The sequence below is a fragment of the Phaseolus vulgaris genome, chromosome 10, assembly GCF_000499845.2.
Source record: "Phaseolus vulgaris cultivar G19833 chromosome 10, P. vulgaris v2.0, whole genome shotgun sequence".
In the NCBI taxonomy this organism is placed as follows: Eukaryota; Viridiplantae; Streptophyta; class Magnoliopsida; order Fabales; family Fabaceae; genus Phaseolus; species Phaseolus vulgaris.
The window spans coordinates 6,925,801-6,939,794 of record NC_023750.2 but is presented as its reverse complement, the minus strand read 5'-3'; the positions used below and the strand labels follow the sequence as shown (position 1 = coordinate 6,939,794).

Here is a 13,994-nt window from a genome sequence, read left to right as displayed (position 1 = left end):
TTAGAAGAAATTGAATCCATAACAGCTCTGCGAGAACAACAACGATACTGTGCTACTCAGCTTCTGTAGTGCTTCGAGAGACGACCCTTTGTTTTTTAGAAGACCATGAGATAAGATTTTTTCCCAAGTAGAGCAATGTTGTGGAGCGTCTATCATCCAAATCGGTTGCCCAATCAGCATCACTGAAACCCATTATGGATGATGTAGAACTGGGATGAAGATGGAGACCGTGCGCAATGGTGCCAACAACATATCTTAAAATTCGTTTCACAACTTTCCAATGGTGTTCGTGAGGAGCATGCATGAACTAATAGACTTTGTTCACAAAAAAAGGCAAGGTCAGGACGTGTGATAGTGAGATATTGAAGTGCTCCAACAGTAGATCTATAAAGAGTGGGATCTGGAACAGCTGTGCTACCATATTTAGTTAACCGCAAAGAAGAAATCATTGGTGTGGGTTGGGATTTGGCATGAAGCATATCAGTTCGCAGCTGAAGATCAATTGTATATTTTTTCCGAGACAAGAATAAACTACCATCTGGTAGTGATGAGACCTGAACATCAAGAAAATAATGCAATATGCCAAGATCTTTTAAAGGAAAAATAGTTTGTATGGCAAAAATAAACTTTTGAATTACATTAAATGAGTTACCAGTAATAAGAATGTCATCGACATACACAAGAATGAGTAAGATATTACCATCCCAGAACTTGATGAACAGAGAAGAATCACTTTTAGAAGATTGAAAATCCATATCTCTAAGAGTATGATGAAGCTTCTGAAACCAGGATTGAGGAGCTTGTTTTAGACCATATATAGCTTTGTTCAGTTTGCATACATGTTGAGGATGCGGAGATGAAACAAACCCAAGTGGTTGAGCCATGTATACATGTTCTTGTAAGTTGTCGTGTAAAAAAGCATTGTCAATGTTTATTTGATGCAGTGGCCAATTGTGTGAAACAACTAAAGCAAGAACAATTTGAATGGTTGTAGGTCAAACAACAGGACTGAACGTGTCACTATAATCCAGACCAAGAACCTGAGTAAAGCCTTTGACTACAAGACGCGCTTTGTTGCGATGAAAAGTCCCATCAGCATGCAACTTGCGTTTGAAAATCCACTTGCATCCAACAACACTCACACCAGGAGGAAGGGGCATTAGAGTCCAAGTGTTATTAGTTATAAGCGAATTATATTCTGATTGCATTGCTTTAAACCAATTTGAATCAAATAAAGCTTGTTTATAATCAACGGGTTTAGCAAAAGATGTACTAACCTGATATATTTTGGGTTTGAACACACCAGCTTTGGCACGGGTCACCATGGGATAATTGTTGATGATAGGAGTTGAAACGGGTGGAGAAGAAGAAGACTCCATAAATTCACAAGAAACAAGTGTAGTGGTGCAAGTAGGAGTAGGAGATTATTATTAAGAGCAGTGGTACAAGCATTATCAGTAGAAGTATTAATAGGAGCAGATGGTAAAGAGGTGGGTGAAGTAACAACTGTGAGGGGCACATTAGAATGAGTAGAAGGTGGAAAATAAGAAACAATAGAGAAATGATTATTTGTAAGAGCAAAAGGAAAAACAATTTCATTAAAAATGACATGCCGCGAGATAATGGTCTTACCAGAAGGCAATAAGCAAAGGTACCCTTTATGTTTAGAATCATATCCCAAAAATAGGCATATAGAAGCATGATATTCAAACTTATGATGATTATACGGTCTAAGCAAAGGATAACAAGCACAACCAACAACTTTAAAGAATTCATAATTGGGTTTCTTGTTAAAAAGAACTTCATTAGGGCTACGATTGTTAAGCACAAAAGATGGTAAGTGATTAATAATAGTAGTTGTACTAAGAAAAGCTTCTCCCCAAAACTTATAAGGTAAAGAGGCAGTGGATAACATGGCTAAACCTATCTCAACAACATGTCTATGTTTTCTTTCAATTGAGCTATTTTACTCATGTGTGTGAGGACAAGTTAACCTATGTTGTATCCCATTATTATGTAGGCAAGGTGTAAGAGAAAGAAATTCCTTAGCATTATTCGTTTGTAAGATTTTTAATATGCATCCAAATTGTTTTTCAGCAAAAAGTTTAAAACGTTGGAAAAATGAAAAAACTTGAGATTTAGATGATATGAGATAAAGCCATGTAAAGTGCGAATAAGCATCAAGAAAAGCTAAGTAATACCGAAATCCATTAGATGAATAGTATGGAGAAAGACCCTGTATATCAGCAAAGACAAGTTCAAGAGGACAAGTATAGACAGTTTCAGAATCATGAAAAGGTAATTGATGATGTTTAGCAATAGTATAGTTTTCACAAAAAATAGAGTCTTTAATACATGGAACTTTGCACAATTTCATTATTCTATTGATAGTGTTATAGGAAGCATGACCAAGGCGATTATGCCATAGTTGAAACTTAGAACACACAGAATTAACACTAATATTGCACACAGTAGGTTTGAGTTTATGAGTAAACGGAGGAAACACATAAAGACCATATTTAAGTTTTCTTTGTAGAATGATCCGCTTTATATCCTGCTATGTGACGAGGCAGTAATCAGAATAGAATTCAAAAAAAACAATATTGTCTTTAGCAAACTTAGAAACACTTGTAAGATTTTTTGTCATGTTTGGAACATGAAGAAGTTGATTAAGACAAATGACAATGTTATTGTAAGGAGTAATGTAAGTGGCAGAGCCAATGTGAGCAATGGGAGTACCTGAACCATTACCTAATTTTACATCCTCGGTGCCATTATAATTGGATTTAGTGGTAAAAGCATTGAAGTCACTTGTGAGATGATGTGTAGCACCGTTGTCAGGATATCAGAGAGGATCAGTGACCATAGTGATCGAGTTATTTGAATCGGTGTCATACCTTTTCCAACAACGGAGAGTTGAGTGGCCCATCTTTCCACAAATTTGGCACTGGATCTTTAAATTGGGGTTTCTGTTGCCAAAAATTCTATTTGACGCTCCAGAGAAACGATTTGGGGGTCATCCACCACGACGACCACCTCTGTGATTTTGAGTCATCCATGGTTTGGTTGATGTAGGGTTTAACGGTTGCCAAGAAGCAATCAAAAGATGTGCTTGAACAATACTAGAATCCAACAAGCGATATTTGTCAAAATGTTCCTCTTAAGCAAGCAGAAGATCCTCAATGTCTTCAACCATGTATGGATCGATGCGAGAGGTGACAAAAGTAATCAAAGCGTCATATTCGTCAGGTAAGCCATCCAGAATAGCTTTGATTTGATCATCGATTGAGATTGGAGCACCGACAACGGTAAGGGTATCCACGATTTTCTTTTGATAAAGAAGATAGGTCGAAATGGAGCGATCTTCCTTAGGATTGCATAAATGTACCTTGAGTTTCTTAATTTTGACACGAGATTGAGTTGTGTAATGCATATGCAGTTTGTTCCAGATTTGATACGTTGTGCGAAGACCCACCATTTTCGTCAAGATTGGCGTTGCCATGGCCGCAAGAAACCAGACAACAAGAAGGTGATCTTGTTGGTGAAGCTGAAGAAAGAGAGGGTTAAGGGTGGGCGATTCTGAATTTTCAGTAGTGAGAAATTCTGGAGGTGATGAAGAATCCTCCAAGAATCGTGAAAGATTGAGACCATGTACAATGGCAGTGACTTGTTGTTGTCAGAGAAGAAAGTTATCATCATCCAATTTCAACAAGATGGGAGTAGAGAAAGTATGAGAGGTGTGAAGGATGAAACACAAGAAAAATTTTCAAAATTGGTAGTCGAAGAAGAAGAAGACATGAGTAAGAAGAGCTCTGTATACCATGTAAAAGAGAAGAAAGTATAGGGGTAAAGGAGTAAAAGCAGAATGAAGGTTTGAGAGAAGAAAAATGTATATCAATTGTTCATATGGCAGTACACCTTTACAAGCATGTGGTTACAAAAGAAAAGACTAAGAAGAGAAGAAATATATTATCCTTTTACATTATTGTCAATATAAAAAGAAAAAGCATTGTCAATGTTTATTTGATGAATGGCCAATTGTGTGAAACAGCTAAAGCAAGAACAAGTCGAATGATTTTTTAAAAAAGGAAAATTCTATCCACAATCTACTCTCATTTAAGGTTTTTTTATTTTCATTTCACGTGACCATTGAGTGCTTGTTCAAATTGTATGAGTACAGAAAGTAATTCACATTGTTTAGTTGGTAAGGGAAGCAAGACGAAACACCTACCTTTGTGCTTTATCGTATATTCATGTCTTGAAATTTATTTTTGCAAACCCATAATTTCCTTCTACAGCCCCCATAAATATGAAAATCTTTACTTTACATTTTGATTTATTGAAAAAATGACTTATAAAATTCAGATTTGTTGCATGAAGAAAAATCATTCAAATTGCACCATTTGAAAATTGTGCGCATAATCTGGAAGTACCTTTTCAATTACATAACTCAAAAGTGTCTTCTAAATAATCCAAAACACTTTTTTCTTGAATTTATCTATGATATAAACAAGGGTGGCAGACAACAAGAGCAACAAGAGATGGCAGCAAAAAGCAGGCAATTTGCTTTTTTAAAACAAGATCTGTTCCTTGTTAGTATTTAATTAAAATACATTTAATTATATACACGTTCCAATGCTTTTATTCCATGAAACTCGTATACTTAATAGGACACGGGTACACGACTATTCTTTTTATATTTAGGATACGATACAATATGGATACACTAACCAAAACTTATAAAATGATTTATATAGATGTAGAACATTGATAAATAAAGAGATATTGATACCTTTTTTCATAAATTTGTAACTTAAATGATCAGAATTTATAAAAAGGTGTTTGTACATTTATGGGAGAATTTAAAACAAGTATAGAGTGTAGACATTAATAGGAATGGGAAGAATTATGAAATGAAATGAGTGATGAATAGAAGTATGAGAGTGAAGGAACTATGCAGTGTATTAATGAAGGGGAATTACCTGAAGCTGCATTTAGACGTTAATACTGGAAGGAAATATATAGGTAAAGTGGGAAACCTCAAATAACAAATATCCAATATACCAAGCAAACTCAAACCTTAACTGCTGCATCTCAAACCTTGTTGACATCACATCAGTTTTACATGTTGTATACCTCAAATGTCGTTAAAATTGCTGAATTAACAGGATTGGAAATTAAAATATACAAAAATAGGAGACTCGTACTATCGGGAGAGTAATTTGTAAGAGGGTAAATCTTCAAGCCGTGATATGTCTTCAAACAGAATCTCTTTCTCTAGCTGACGTCGTGTTGCTTTCATCACTGCCTGTCAGAATTTAAAAAAGACAAAACATCAATATTAATTTTAGTAAAAACATAAATAACATTTTACTCATAAAGGATCATGCGAGTTACTCAATGAAGTGCTCAAGCAGACCATATCGTCTTCGCATAAAAATTTTCAAACTATTTTGAAAGATGGACAAGCTTTACTAATTTTCTGTTCTTATCAAAATTGGACACTGAAAAAAATATTATTTGTGCCACAATTTTTCTACAGCAAGCTGAGGTTATAGAATACGTACATTAAAATCCATGTATGAGGCCCGCATAGAAAGCCATTGATGATCCATTAGCTTGAAAGTTATGCAATAGAGAAGATCAAAAGCTGACTCATTTTCTGTCAGACAAACATGAATGAATTTAGTTACTCAAACAGCAAGCTAACAAGTAAAAGCTATACCATTTTAAACAAGTGCTTTTTCATTTTTAACAAAAGTTTCAACTCTCCGTGATCCTCATCCAAATTCAAGAAGACTAAAATAACAAATTGAGAAGGGAGAGTTAGGCTACCTGCAAGAAATTTTAGAAAAGTTGCTCCAACCAGATTGCGTGGCTTGACTGTAAAGGCAAAGCATACTATTATTAGATGTTGCTGATCCACGTACTGATTCAATGTATCACACTGTGGCACCATCAATGATTCAGATAGTGATAGCAGGTGACCTTTGTTATACGAATTTATGAAAAACTAAAATGTCAACATACAAATTGAAAGAGCACCTTAAATATTAAGTAGATTTATCATGGGTGCTCAATGAAATTGACCATACATAACCCAACTCTTCATTTTAGACGTGACAACACAGAACAACAAATAAGTTATAACAGCGAACAAAGAAGTTAGAACAACAGAAGTAACAAACCCGCTTCAAGATCCAGCAATTGTATCAGCATGTAAGTGATATTAACACCAGCAACTGCAAATGGATATTCCCACACTGACCGATCTCCTTCCTGCTTTCGTAAAAGATCCTGGAAGGATTTCTACAAAAATAAAAGATAAGATAAAGAACATGAATGGAAACAAGTGATTAGATTTAAGAAACATTTTAGTAGTTATCGGGGACCAAAACAACACTAATTAGATTAATTACAAAGACGAACTAACAGGGTAACGAGGGCCTCACAGGAAAATGTACAAAATGACTTTGAGGTACAACAGTAAATTATGGAAGAATAATGTTTTGTGGAAACCAAAAGCTAGTATACAACTTGAGAGAGAATGACAAAAAAGGGAGAAAATGAGATAGGTATATTGATATGACAAGATAAAAGAGAGTAAAAAGAAGTAAGAGGTTGAAGTATCCACATATCACTGTTGATTATGGAAGGCTTAAAGCAATAAAGAGGATCAAATATGTTTACTGGACCTTTCTCTCAAAGAAAGCAAGACAATATGCAATATATGGCAAACCCAAACCGTACACAATATATATGAATATGGCCACAATTCTTCTATCATGGATAAAGTTCAAACACACGAATTTTCTTCAGACCTACATAGATATTTTGCTAAATTTTTGAGAAGACCTTTTCCTACATCACAATTCACACTTCATTTGAAATCGTTAGAGTGAGAAATACATTCTTCAAAAATTAAAACCAACAATAACATTAATTTATATCTACAGAACTCCCTTTCAATATTAGAAACTAATAACGGCCTATTCGCTTGAAAAAAATACACTAACACTAATACAATTTCCATGTAAAATTCTCTAGCTATTACGAACTTAAGATGCGCTCTCATTCATCATGCTTTCCATTCTAAACCTTAATTTTGGTCAACAAAAGTAATCTATCATTACAAAATCATGAGAGTGAAAAGCCCATAAAGAAATTGTACCGGGAAATTCCTGGCAAAGTAAAGAAAATTTTCCAATGATATAAAGCCACCACCCCTGTCAAATATATAGAAGAAATCATTAACAATATTAGCTGGAAATAGTTCGGCAGTGAAAAAACACGAGAACAATAAGTACCTAAAATCTGTTGATGGATCTTTCCCTTGCCAGCCCATTTCCTTCCACTGCTCAGATATCAAGCCATGAAGCTCTTCTTCAGGAAATGCAGCATTCCACAAGGCCCTAAGGGCATCCTAAATATGTAAATTACACTATTAAGACATTGATCATTGAAGATTTCACGTACAGCAATAAGCCAGTGCCAGCTCTATGAGTACATAGATTGAAGTGTTGTAAATCATAATGGTTGCCACGTTGCTTACAGACATAAAAAGTAATAATATAAAAGATACCTGGTGCTCAATAATAGAACTATCATATGGAACATCTATACGTCTCTGTAGTTTATGTAAGCATTCCTCCTGAGAATTGGAAATTCAACACCATGTATAAACAACAATATTTAACAGAAAATGAAGTAGAAAGTGATCCAAAAATTTCATATGGTTGAGGGGAGCTCGAGTTTCTTGGTAGTACTATACACAACAACTGATTAGCTACTGGCAGTCAAGATTTAGATTTCCTCGCACTCCAGAACCATACACAATATATGGATGATTAACAAACGAACAAATAAAAAAAAAACACGTAACCAGAAATACAATTTAACACTATGTTTATTATTTGTAAGACTAATCATTCAGCACAAATCTAAATCGTAAACTGTTTATATTGCATACAATATAGAATATACGTATTTGTTTATTTTTTCTATAAAACAATTGTAGTATCCTTACACTGCTAACAGAGATACTTGAACAAGAAATTAAGTGCTGCTTTACTGATAACAAAAAATTACCTGGGCGAGGGTCAAATCGAAAGAGTTAGAAGCATCACTATCTGTTCTTTGTACACAGACACAAGACAGACCTCGACCAAGCCATGCTGCTGACCCTGCCACAACCTCAGCTGCAACAAAAAAAATTGCCATCAATGCAGATTCTACCCAAATTTATCTTATGCTACATATTTCATCCTAAGTTAATGTACCAACAAGAAGTGTTTCAAACAACACAGAAAGTGACAAAATTCTATTTTTTTTCTTCAAAGTTTGCCAAATTTACAATTTATTGTAATCAAATCCTCATAAACGTAAAATAATACTAAATTGTGCAACAGCATTCCATTTCCCCAAACTACAGTCCCTTATGGGCTGCACATAAATTTCAAACTGCCGGACAAAAGAGACACAGTCTGCCAGACAATCTGTAGGGGGAGCTCGAAAATGCTTTATCTACAACTTATTTAGGCTTATTTTATGACAAAATTACTTGTACAAGTGTTGCAAAGATTCTGAAAATAATTTCTGATGTGTATATATAAAACTGCTGTCAGCTTATTTCAACAAGATCTTCAAGATCAACTTACCGAGACATCAAACAACCTAAAAACAGTTTAATCCTATTCATTGCCCAATTGTAGAAGCCACTTACACATAAGTGATTACCATAACACCAAAAAGCTCAATTTGGATAAACTTCTCAACAAACACCAATGAAAAAAAGAAAAATAAGGTGGAATGAATTAAACTTTTTCTATAAATTAAAATCAATCATCCAGAGAAGCCAAATGAAAGTTTTTCTATAAATGAACTAATGAATAAGCTGGTGAACTTGTAGAAGCACCTTAATTCATTTTAATTTCTTAGTTTCTTTTCCTATAATTGCCGAGTAAGCATTTCATCATAACTGAGTTCTACTCAATCCTAAACGCCTCCATAACATTTAACAAGTAGTTTGTGTTCCCAATAGGGTCAATCCAGAAACTAAGGCTATACCTGGATGTGGACCCACATGCCACACCGTCCCTCAAACAAAGAAACACGCATTAAAAATAATAATAATGAAAAAGAGCCAACGCAGCAGCGCTTAATCATAGGAGATCTCTGCGCTGCTTTATTATGAATTACCAGCTTCAAACACAGCACGTGAATAGCATTTCCGAATATACGATACGAACAAAGCCCAATTTCACGAACGCTAGATCTACGGGAACAACCAACCCTCACAAACTAACATCTGAATTTTGTATAATTCAAACTGCAAAAAATTATACAATTTCTTTTTCTGAAAAACAAAACATTAAAAAATATCAATAAAATAATTTAACAAAATTAACTCAGCATCCCACCAATGCAATTAAGAATAGCAGCAAACATCACGCAACTCGCGTTTTGATTCGGTCTATTCTAAACGGTTCGATCTCGATCCGGTCCATACACTCGATAATTATAATTAATGATAATTTAATAATATTATATATATTGTATTATGCAGAAAAGAGTGTGTGTGTGTGAGAGAGAGAGAGAGAAAAGTAAAAGGAAAAAGGAGATACAATACAAAGTACAACTACAAAAACTAAACCTATTAGAGTAAACAACGAAAAAAACTTTTATATATGTATATATATATATATATATATATATATATATATATATATATAGAGAGAGAGAGAGAGAGAGAGAGAGAGTGAAATTAACGAAAAAAAAAAACAAAAAAAACGAGAAACTACGAAGCATTTTCGTGCTTCTATTTTATTTTGTTCGGAAATTTACCAGAATTTGAATGGCAGGTTTCTCCTTGAGGAATTCTCCTCACAGCGACGAATGAGCTTCCTCTATCGTCCATTTCTTTCGAAAAAAAACTACTATTCCTGCTACTGTAGCATCGTAATCGATTACGTTGAATCTCTCATTCTGGCGAAAACCAGAAGAACGCGATTCGAGCTGGAAAAGGCTCCGCGCGAAGATCTGAGAGTGTCGAAAACAGTTACAGGATTACGGAGGAAGGAGATGGAGTTTTCTGTGTGTGAAGTTGTGAAGTGTAATAGAGAGAGAGAGAGAGAGAGAGTGTCGTTTTGGTTATGGTGTTGGCGTTTTGTTAAGATATAGAAAGAGGGGGAGACAGTGAGAGAGAGAGAGTGGTTATGGAATTTATTTTTCAACACAACAATGGGAAACGACACTGTATTTAAAGAAGAAGAAAAAATACATATAAAACGGAACCGTTTTGAAAACGAGTAAGAGTACGTTTGTTACTTGGAATTAATTGTGGTCAAAGGTGTCATAAATAGAGATTTTTTTATTACTATTCATAAAATATATTTGTTAGAGTATAGTAAGTAACCAATGATTTAGAAGGGAAAATATTCATAAAAAAAATCTCAAATTTAGATCAATCTAGATAGAAAACTGGTTGAAAAAAATTAATAAATCAAAATTTAGTTTTTTTATAAAAAATAAAAATTAACCTAAAATATTACTGATTTTTCTTTTTTGTTAAAAAATAAACTTGGTATCATAGTTTTATTTATATAAAATGAATATATAAAAGAGAGAGAATCAAACCCACTCTAAAAAAAACAAGAAAAAAATTGTATTAATTTGAAAGGGTTAAACATCGATGAACATAATTTTACTCAATTTAAAAGTAATTGGATTGATTTTGGTCTTAATTGTTATTTATGCTAATTCCATGTTTTTTAGACGTAGCATACAATCCAATATTTCACGTGACAGACGATTCAGTATTTTATTGAGGGGACGATTTGACCAAACGATTTAATGAAAGTATCTGCTGGACGATCTTCCTAAAGTGCCTATTGATAAATGCTAAATGCTATATTATGGAAAAAAGAAGATATTGATTTGGTGATTGGATTACATTTTGAGGAAGCAAGAATTGAAATAAATTCTATCTTATGCAAGAAGATTCTCTCAAAATCTTGCAATTAAAGCTCGCAAAACACTTAAAAAAATAGAACAAATGTCCTTTGAAGATATTATTCAATAAAAAAATCTTTTGCATGAATATCAATCGCAACAATGTTGTAATTAATTGCAACCAATGCATAAATTTGAAGCAAGTTTGGGAACAATATATCTAGAAGAGAAACGAGAATAAAATTTGGAACTGGTTGAAAATGAAGATGCAAAAGTGGAGTACAAAACTAAAAAAAAAAAAATTATGATCGCACGGTAGAATAAATTTACTCCATAGGATTATTTAATTTTTTTAAAAAGATTAAAACCTATTTTTCACAATTAATATGAAGATGGAGAGAGAAGGTAGTGAGGTGAAAGAATAATTTGTTAAATATAATGACGGTGTTTTACAAATGCATCAAACCATTCTTTTAACTATGATGAAAAAGAAAATTTATATTTGAAGATATAAATATACATTTTGAATTTGAAAATTTAAAACACATTTAAGTAAAATCTTATATAAATTCAACCAACTCAACTAAAAAAAGCAAAAAAAAAAGAAAATCTATCAACTACAAAATGTGAATAAAATTTAAGAACTAAATTCATCCATTTAAAAAACCATAAACTAAACTAAAGTTAAGATTACAAACAATGTTGAAAACTAAATCACACTCTTTTTTTTTTCAAAAAAGAAAACTATATATATAAAATATGAATTAGTAATTGTCATGATTAGTTCCATGAATAGACTGTGGTTTACGTTGGTTTATCGATAGTGAATGAATGATGATGATTCATCATGATGAACCCAAGTTCTTATAGCAGAGATTTCAACTTGTCCAACGATGTTGTAGGGGCCATATTTATATGAACAAAGAAGTTGTTCTAAGTCATATTCATGTTTCTGCTTGCTTGATGTTTTATTATAGATTGCATTTCATAAAATTGAAATGAAAGATAAAAAATATTTTGATAAAGATTATAAAGATGAGATCATAATGCAATTAAAGATTATAGACCATGATGGAAATTAAAGACTATTTTTTTTATTGATAACTTGTTTGAATAAATTTTAAAATATAAGTTACTTGAAACATTTTTTTAGTTTATTTTTATAGATAAAATTTTAAAAGATAACAAATTACACAAATGGTTCATTACTCTTATAAAATATTTAAGCTTTAATCAATGGGCATTATAATTAATGTCTTAGTGTGTTTCTTCACTATGAAGCTATGGAAAGGAAATGTTAATAAGGAAACGAATATCCTATATTAAATTATATACAAAAGTTATTTTTGAGGAAAATCATCAAATGGTAAAAGTTGATGAATGTTTTCTACCATCTAGTTAGAAGGAAATAGTCATTGATATTCGATAAAATGTGTAACACATAAACTATTATATAAATAATTATTATTTAATTAGAAAATGGGAGTTACATTTTTTTCTAATAAAATTTTCTTAGAACGAACATTAATCATAATATAACCTTGTAGATATAATTGTATGACAATATTTTACATCTTTATAATTATTCATAATATATTACAAAAACATATAAGTTTTACATAATAATAAGAGTTCTACATCATAATAGAGAGTTATGTATATATTTTATATATCCTAAAGATATTAAAACTAAGTTCTCTATGATTCAACATTCTAGAGAGGATCTGCCAATATTTTCTTGAACAACTTTTATTAAGTAGGTTATACTTCTACTCGTATGACATATACATATGAAATAAAAACATGGAAAGAAATGAGGTCTTTGTGAGCCTTAAATATAAATTTTAATAAACTTAATATACAATACAAATAATGCAGCTTATGACTTAACCTCCAACCATAATCTCACTTTATCAAACATATGGATCTATATTCCACTTATGATGATCCACTATGAATATCAAGTTACTTGTAAAGTGATTAGGTAGTTGAATATTTTTCATTAAGACATTGGTACAATTATAATTTTTTTCTCGAGAATATCTATCATTTACCAACACTCAAAAGAGATATATACGCAATACCTAACTTTGACGATGTTAAGCAAGAATCAGAGTCCTAAGTTTGGTTTATGAATATCCTAGTCCAGGATGCTATTCAGAACTATTCAGATATTCACCTCTTGGTAAATATTTCATTACCCCCCATCATGGTCACTACCTTTCATCCCGCAATGTACCAAACTGTGACTTCCCAAATACAAAGACTCATATACATTAAAATGATTTTAACTTAATGCAACAAATTTTATGACTCTTTCTCAATTGACATACTCTTTGTCACTTTCAAGAATCACATAACATGATAACTACTAAGATACATCATATTTGTCTTACCCAATAATCTATACACTTCATTCAAACAGATACAAAAAGTATAAATAATAATAGAGCATATAAGTAACTTTTTTTTTTATCCAAGCTCATTAAATAAAACATATTTATTTTTACTTTATTTTTATTATTAGTTTATATATATATATATATATTATGTTTATGATACTATAAAATAAAATAAGAATTAAAGCAACAACTTTAAATAATTAATTTGAGTTAGTATATTTGGCAAATAGAATAAAATATATATACATAATAGAGATGATCAATACGATTGAATAAAGATGATCAATGCATAACTAGAGATATATTAAACAACAAAATCATAAATTGAATAAAAAGGATTAATACGTAACTAGAGATAAATTAAATGACATAAATATAAATAAATAAATAAATAAATAAGACTAAAAGGGGTGTGACTGATGAGTCAGAATTGTTCCCACTGGTTCAAGTAAAAGTTTGGTTTTTGATTTCTTCTAAGTAACGTGTTGTTTTGTTCTCTTACTTTGACTGGTGTCTGAACCCTTTGTTTTGTATGAGGTTGGTTTCTTGATGTTGTACCTTGCGAGTTATTACTTTTGTTAGGGTTTGAGGTTCTGTCAGTAGGATTGCTCTTTCGGCCGTTGGAGGTGTTTTTTGGCAGTT

At 32.1% G+C, this 13,994-nt stretch overlaps 2 protein-coding genes across 4 annotated transcripts; both read right to left on the bottom strand.

The window, feature by feature from the left end:
* Positions 1-995: 995 nt before the first annotated feature.
* Positions 996-1,379, bottom strand: LOC137813417 (uncharacterized mitochondrial protein AtMg00820-like). Its single transcript, XM_068615657.1, has one exon. It carries the CDS (start codon positions 1,377-1,379, stop codon positions 996-998), a length of 384 nt encoding a protein of 127 aa, XP_068471758.1.
* Positions 1,380-5,061: 3,682 nt separating this feature from the next.
* Positions 5,062-10,241, bottom strand: LOC137818743 (uncharacterized). 3 transcript variants are annotated; one of them, XM_068622327.1, is made up of 9 exons: positions 9,844-10,241; positions 8,089-8,198; positions 7,583-7,651; positions 7,308-7,423; positions 7,172-7,226; positions 6,189-6,309; positions 5,836-5,883; positions 5,568-5,662; positions 5,062-5,308 (listed from the first exon to the last, which is right to left on the bottom strand). In XM_068622327.1, the coding sequence occupies exons 1-9, from the start codon at positions 9,914-9,916 to the stop codon at positions 5,207-5,209; spliced, it is 789 nt and encodes a 262-aa protein (XP_068478428.1). In that variant the 5' UTR covers positions 9,917-10,241; the 3' UTR covers positions 5,062-5,206. The 3 variants fall into 3 exon arrangements, with proteins under 3 accessions (XP_068478428.1, XP_068478430.1, XP_068478429.1); XM_068622329.1 differs by having other exon boundaries at positions 5,062-5,304; XM_068622328.1 differs by lacking the exon at positions 9,844-10,241 and adding an exon at positions 9,420-9,654.
* Positions 10,242-13,994: the final 3,753 nt, after the last annotated feature.

Bases quoted from the DNA above. Each gene is read 5' to 3' on its own strand.
- LOC137813417 (XM_068615657.1), bottom strand. From the start codon at position 1,379: ATGGAGTCTTCTTCTTCTCCACCCGTTTCAACTCCTATCATCAACAAT.
- LOC137818743 (XM_068622327.1), bottom strand. From the start codon at position 9,916: ATGGACGATAGAGGAAGCTCATTCGTCGCTGTGAGGAGAATTCCTCAA. The intron at 5,663-5,835 runs GTAGCCTAACTC...TTTGTCTGACAG, and splicing joins TTTTCTAAAATTTCTTGCAG to AAAATGAGTCAGCTTTTGAT. The intron at 5,309-5,567 runs GTACGTATTCTA...AAATTCTGACAG, and splicing joins CCTCATACATGGATTTTAAT to GCAGTGATGAAAGCAACACG.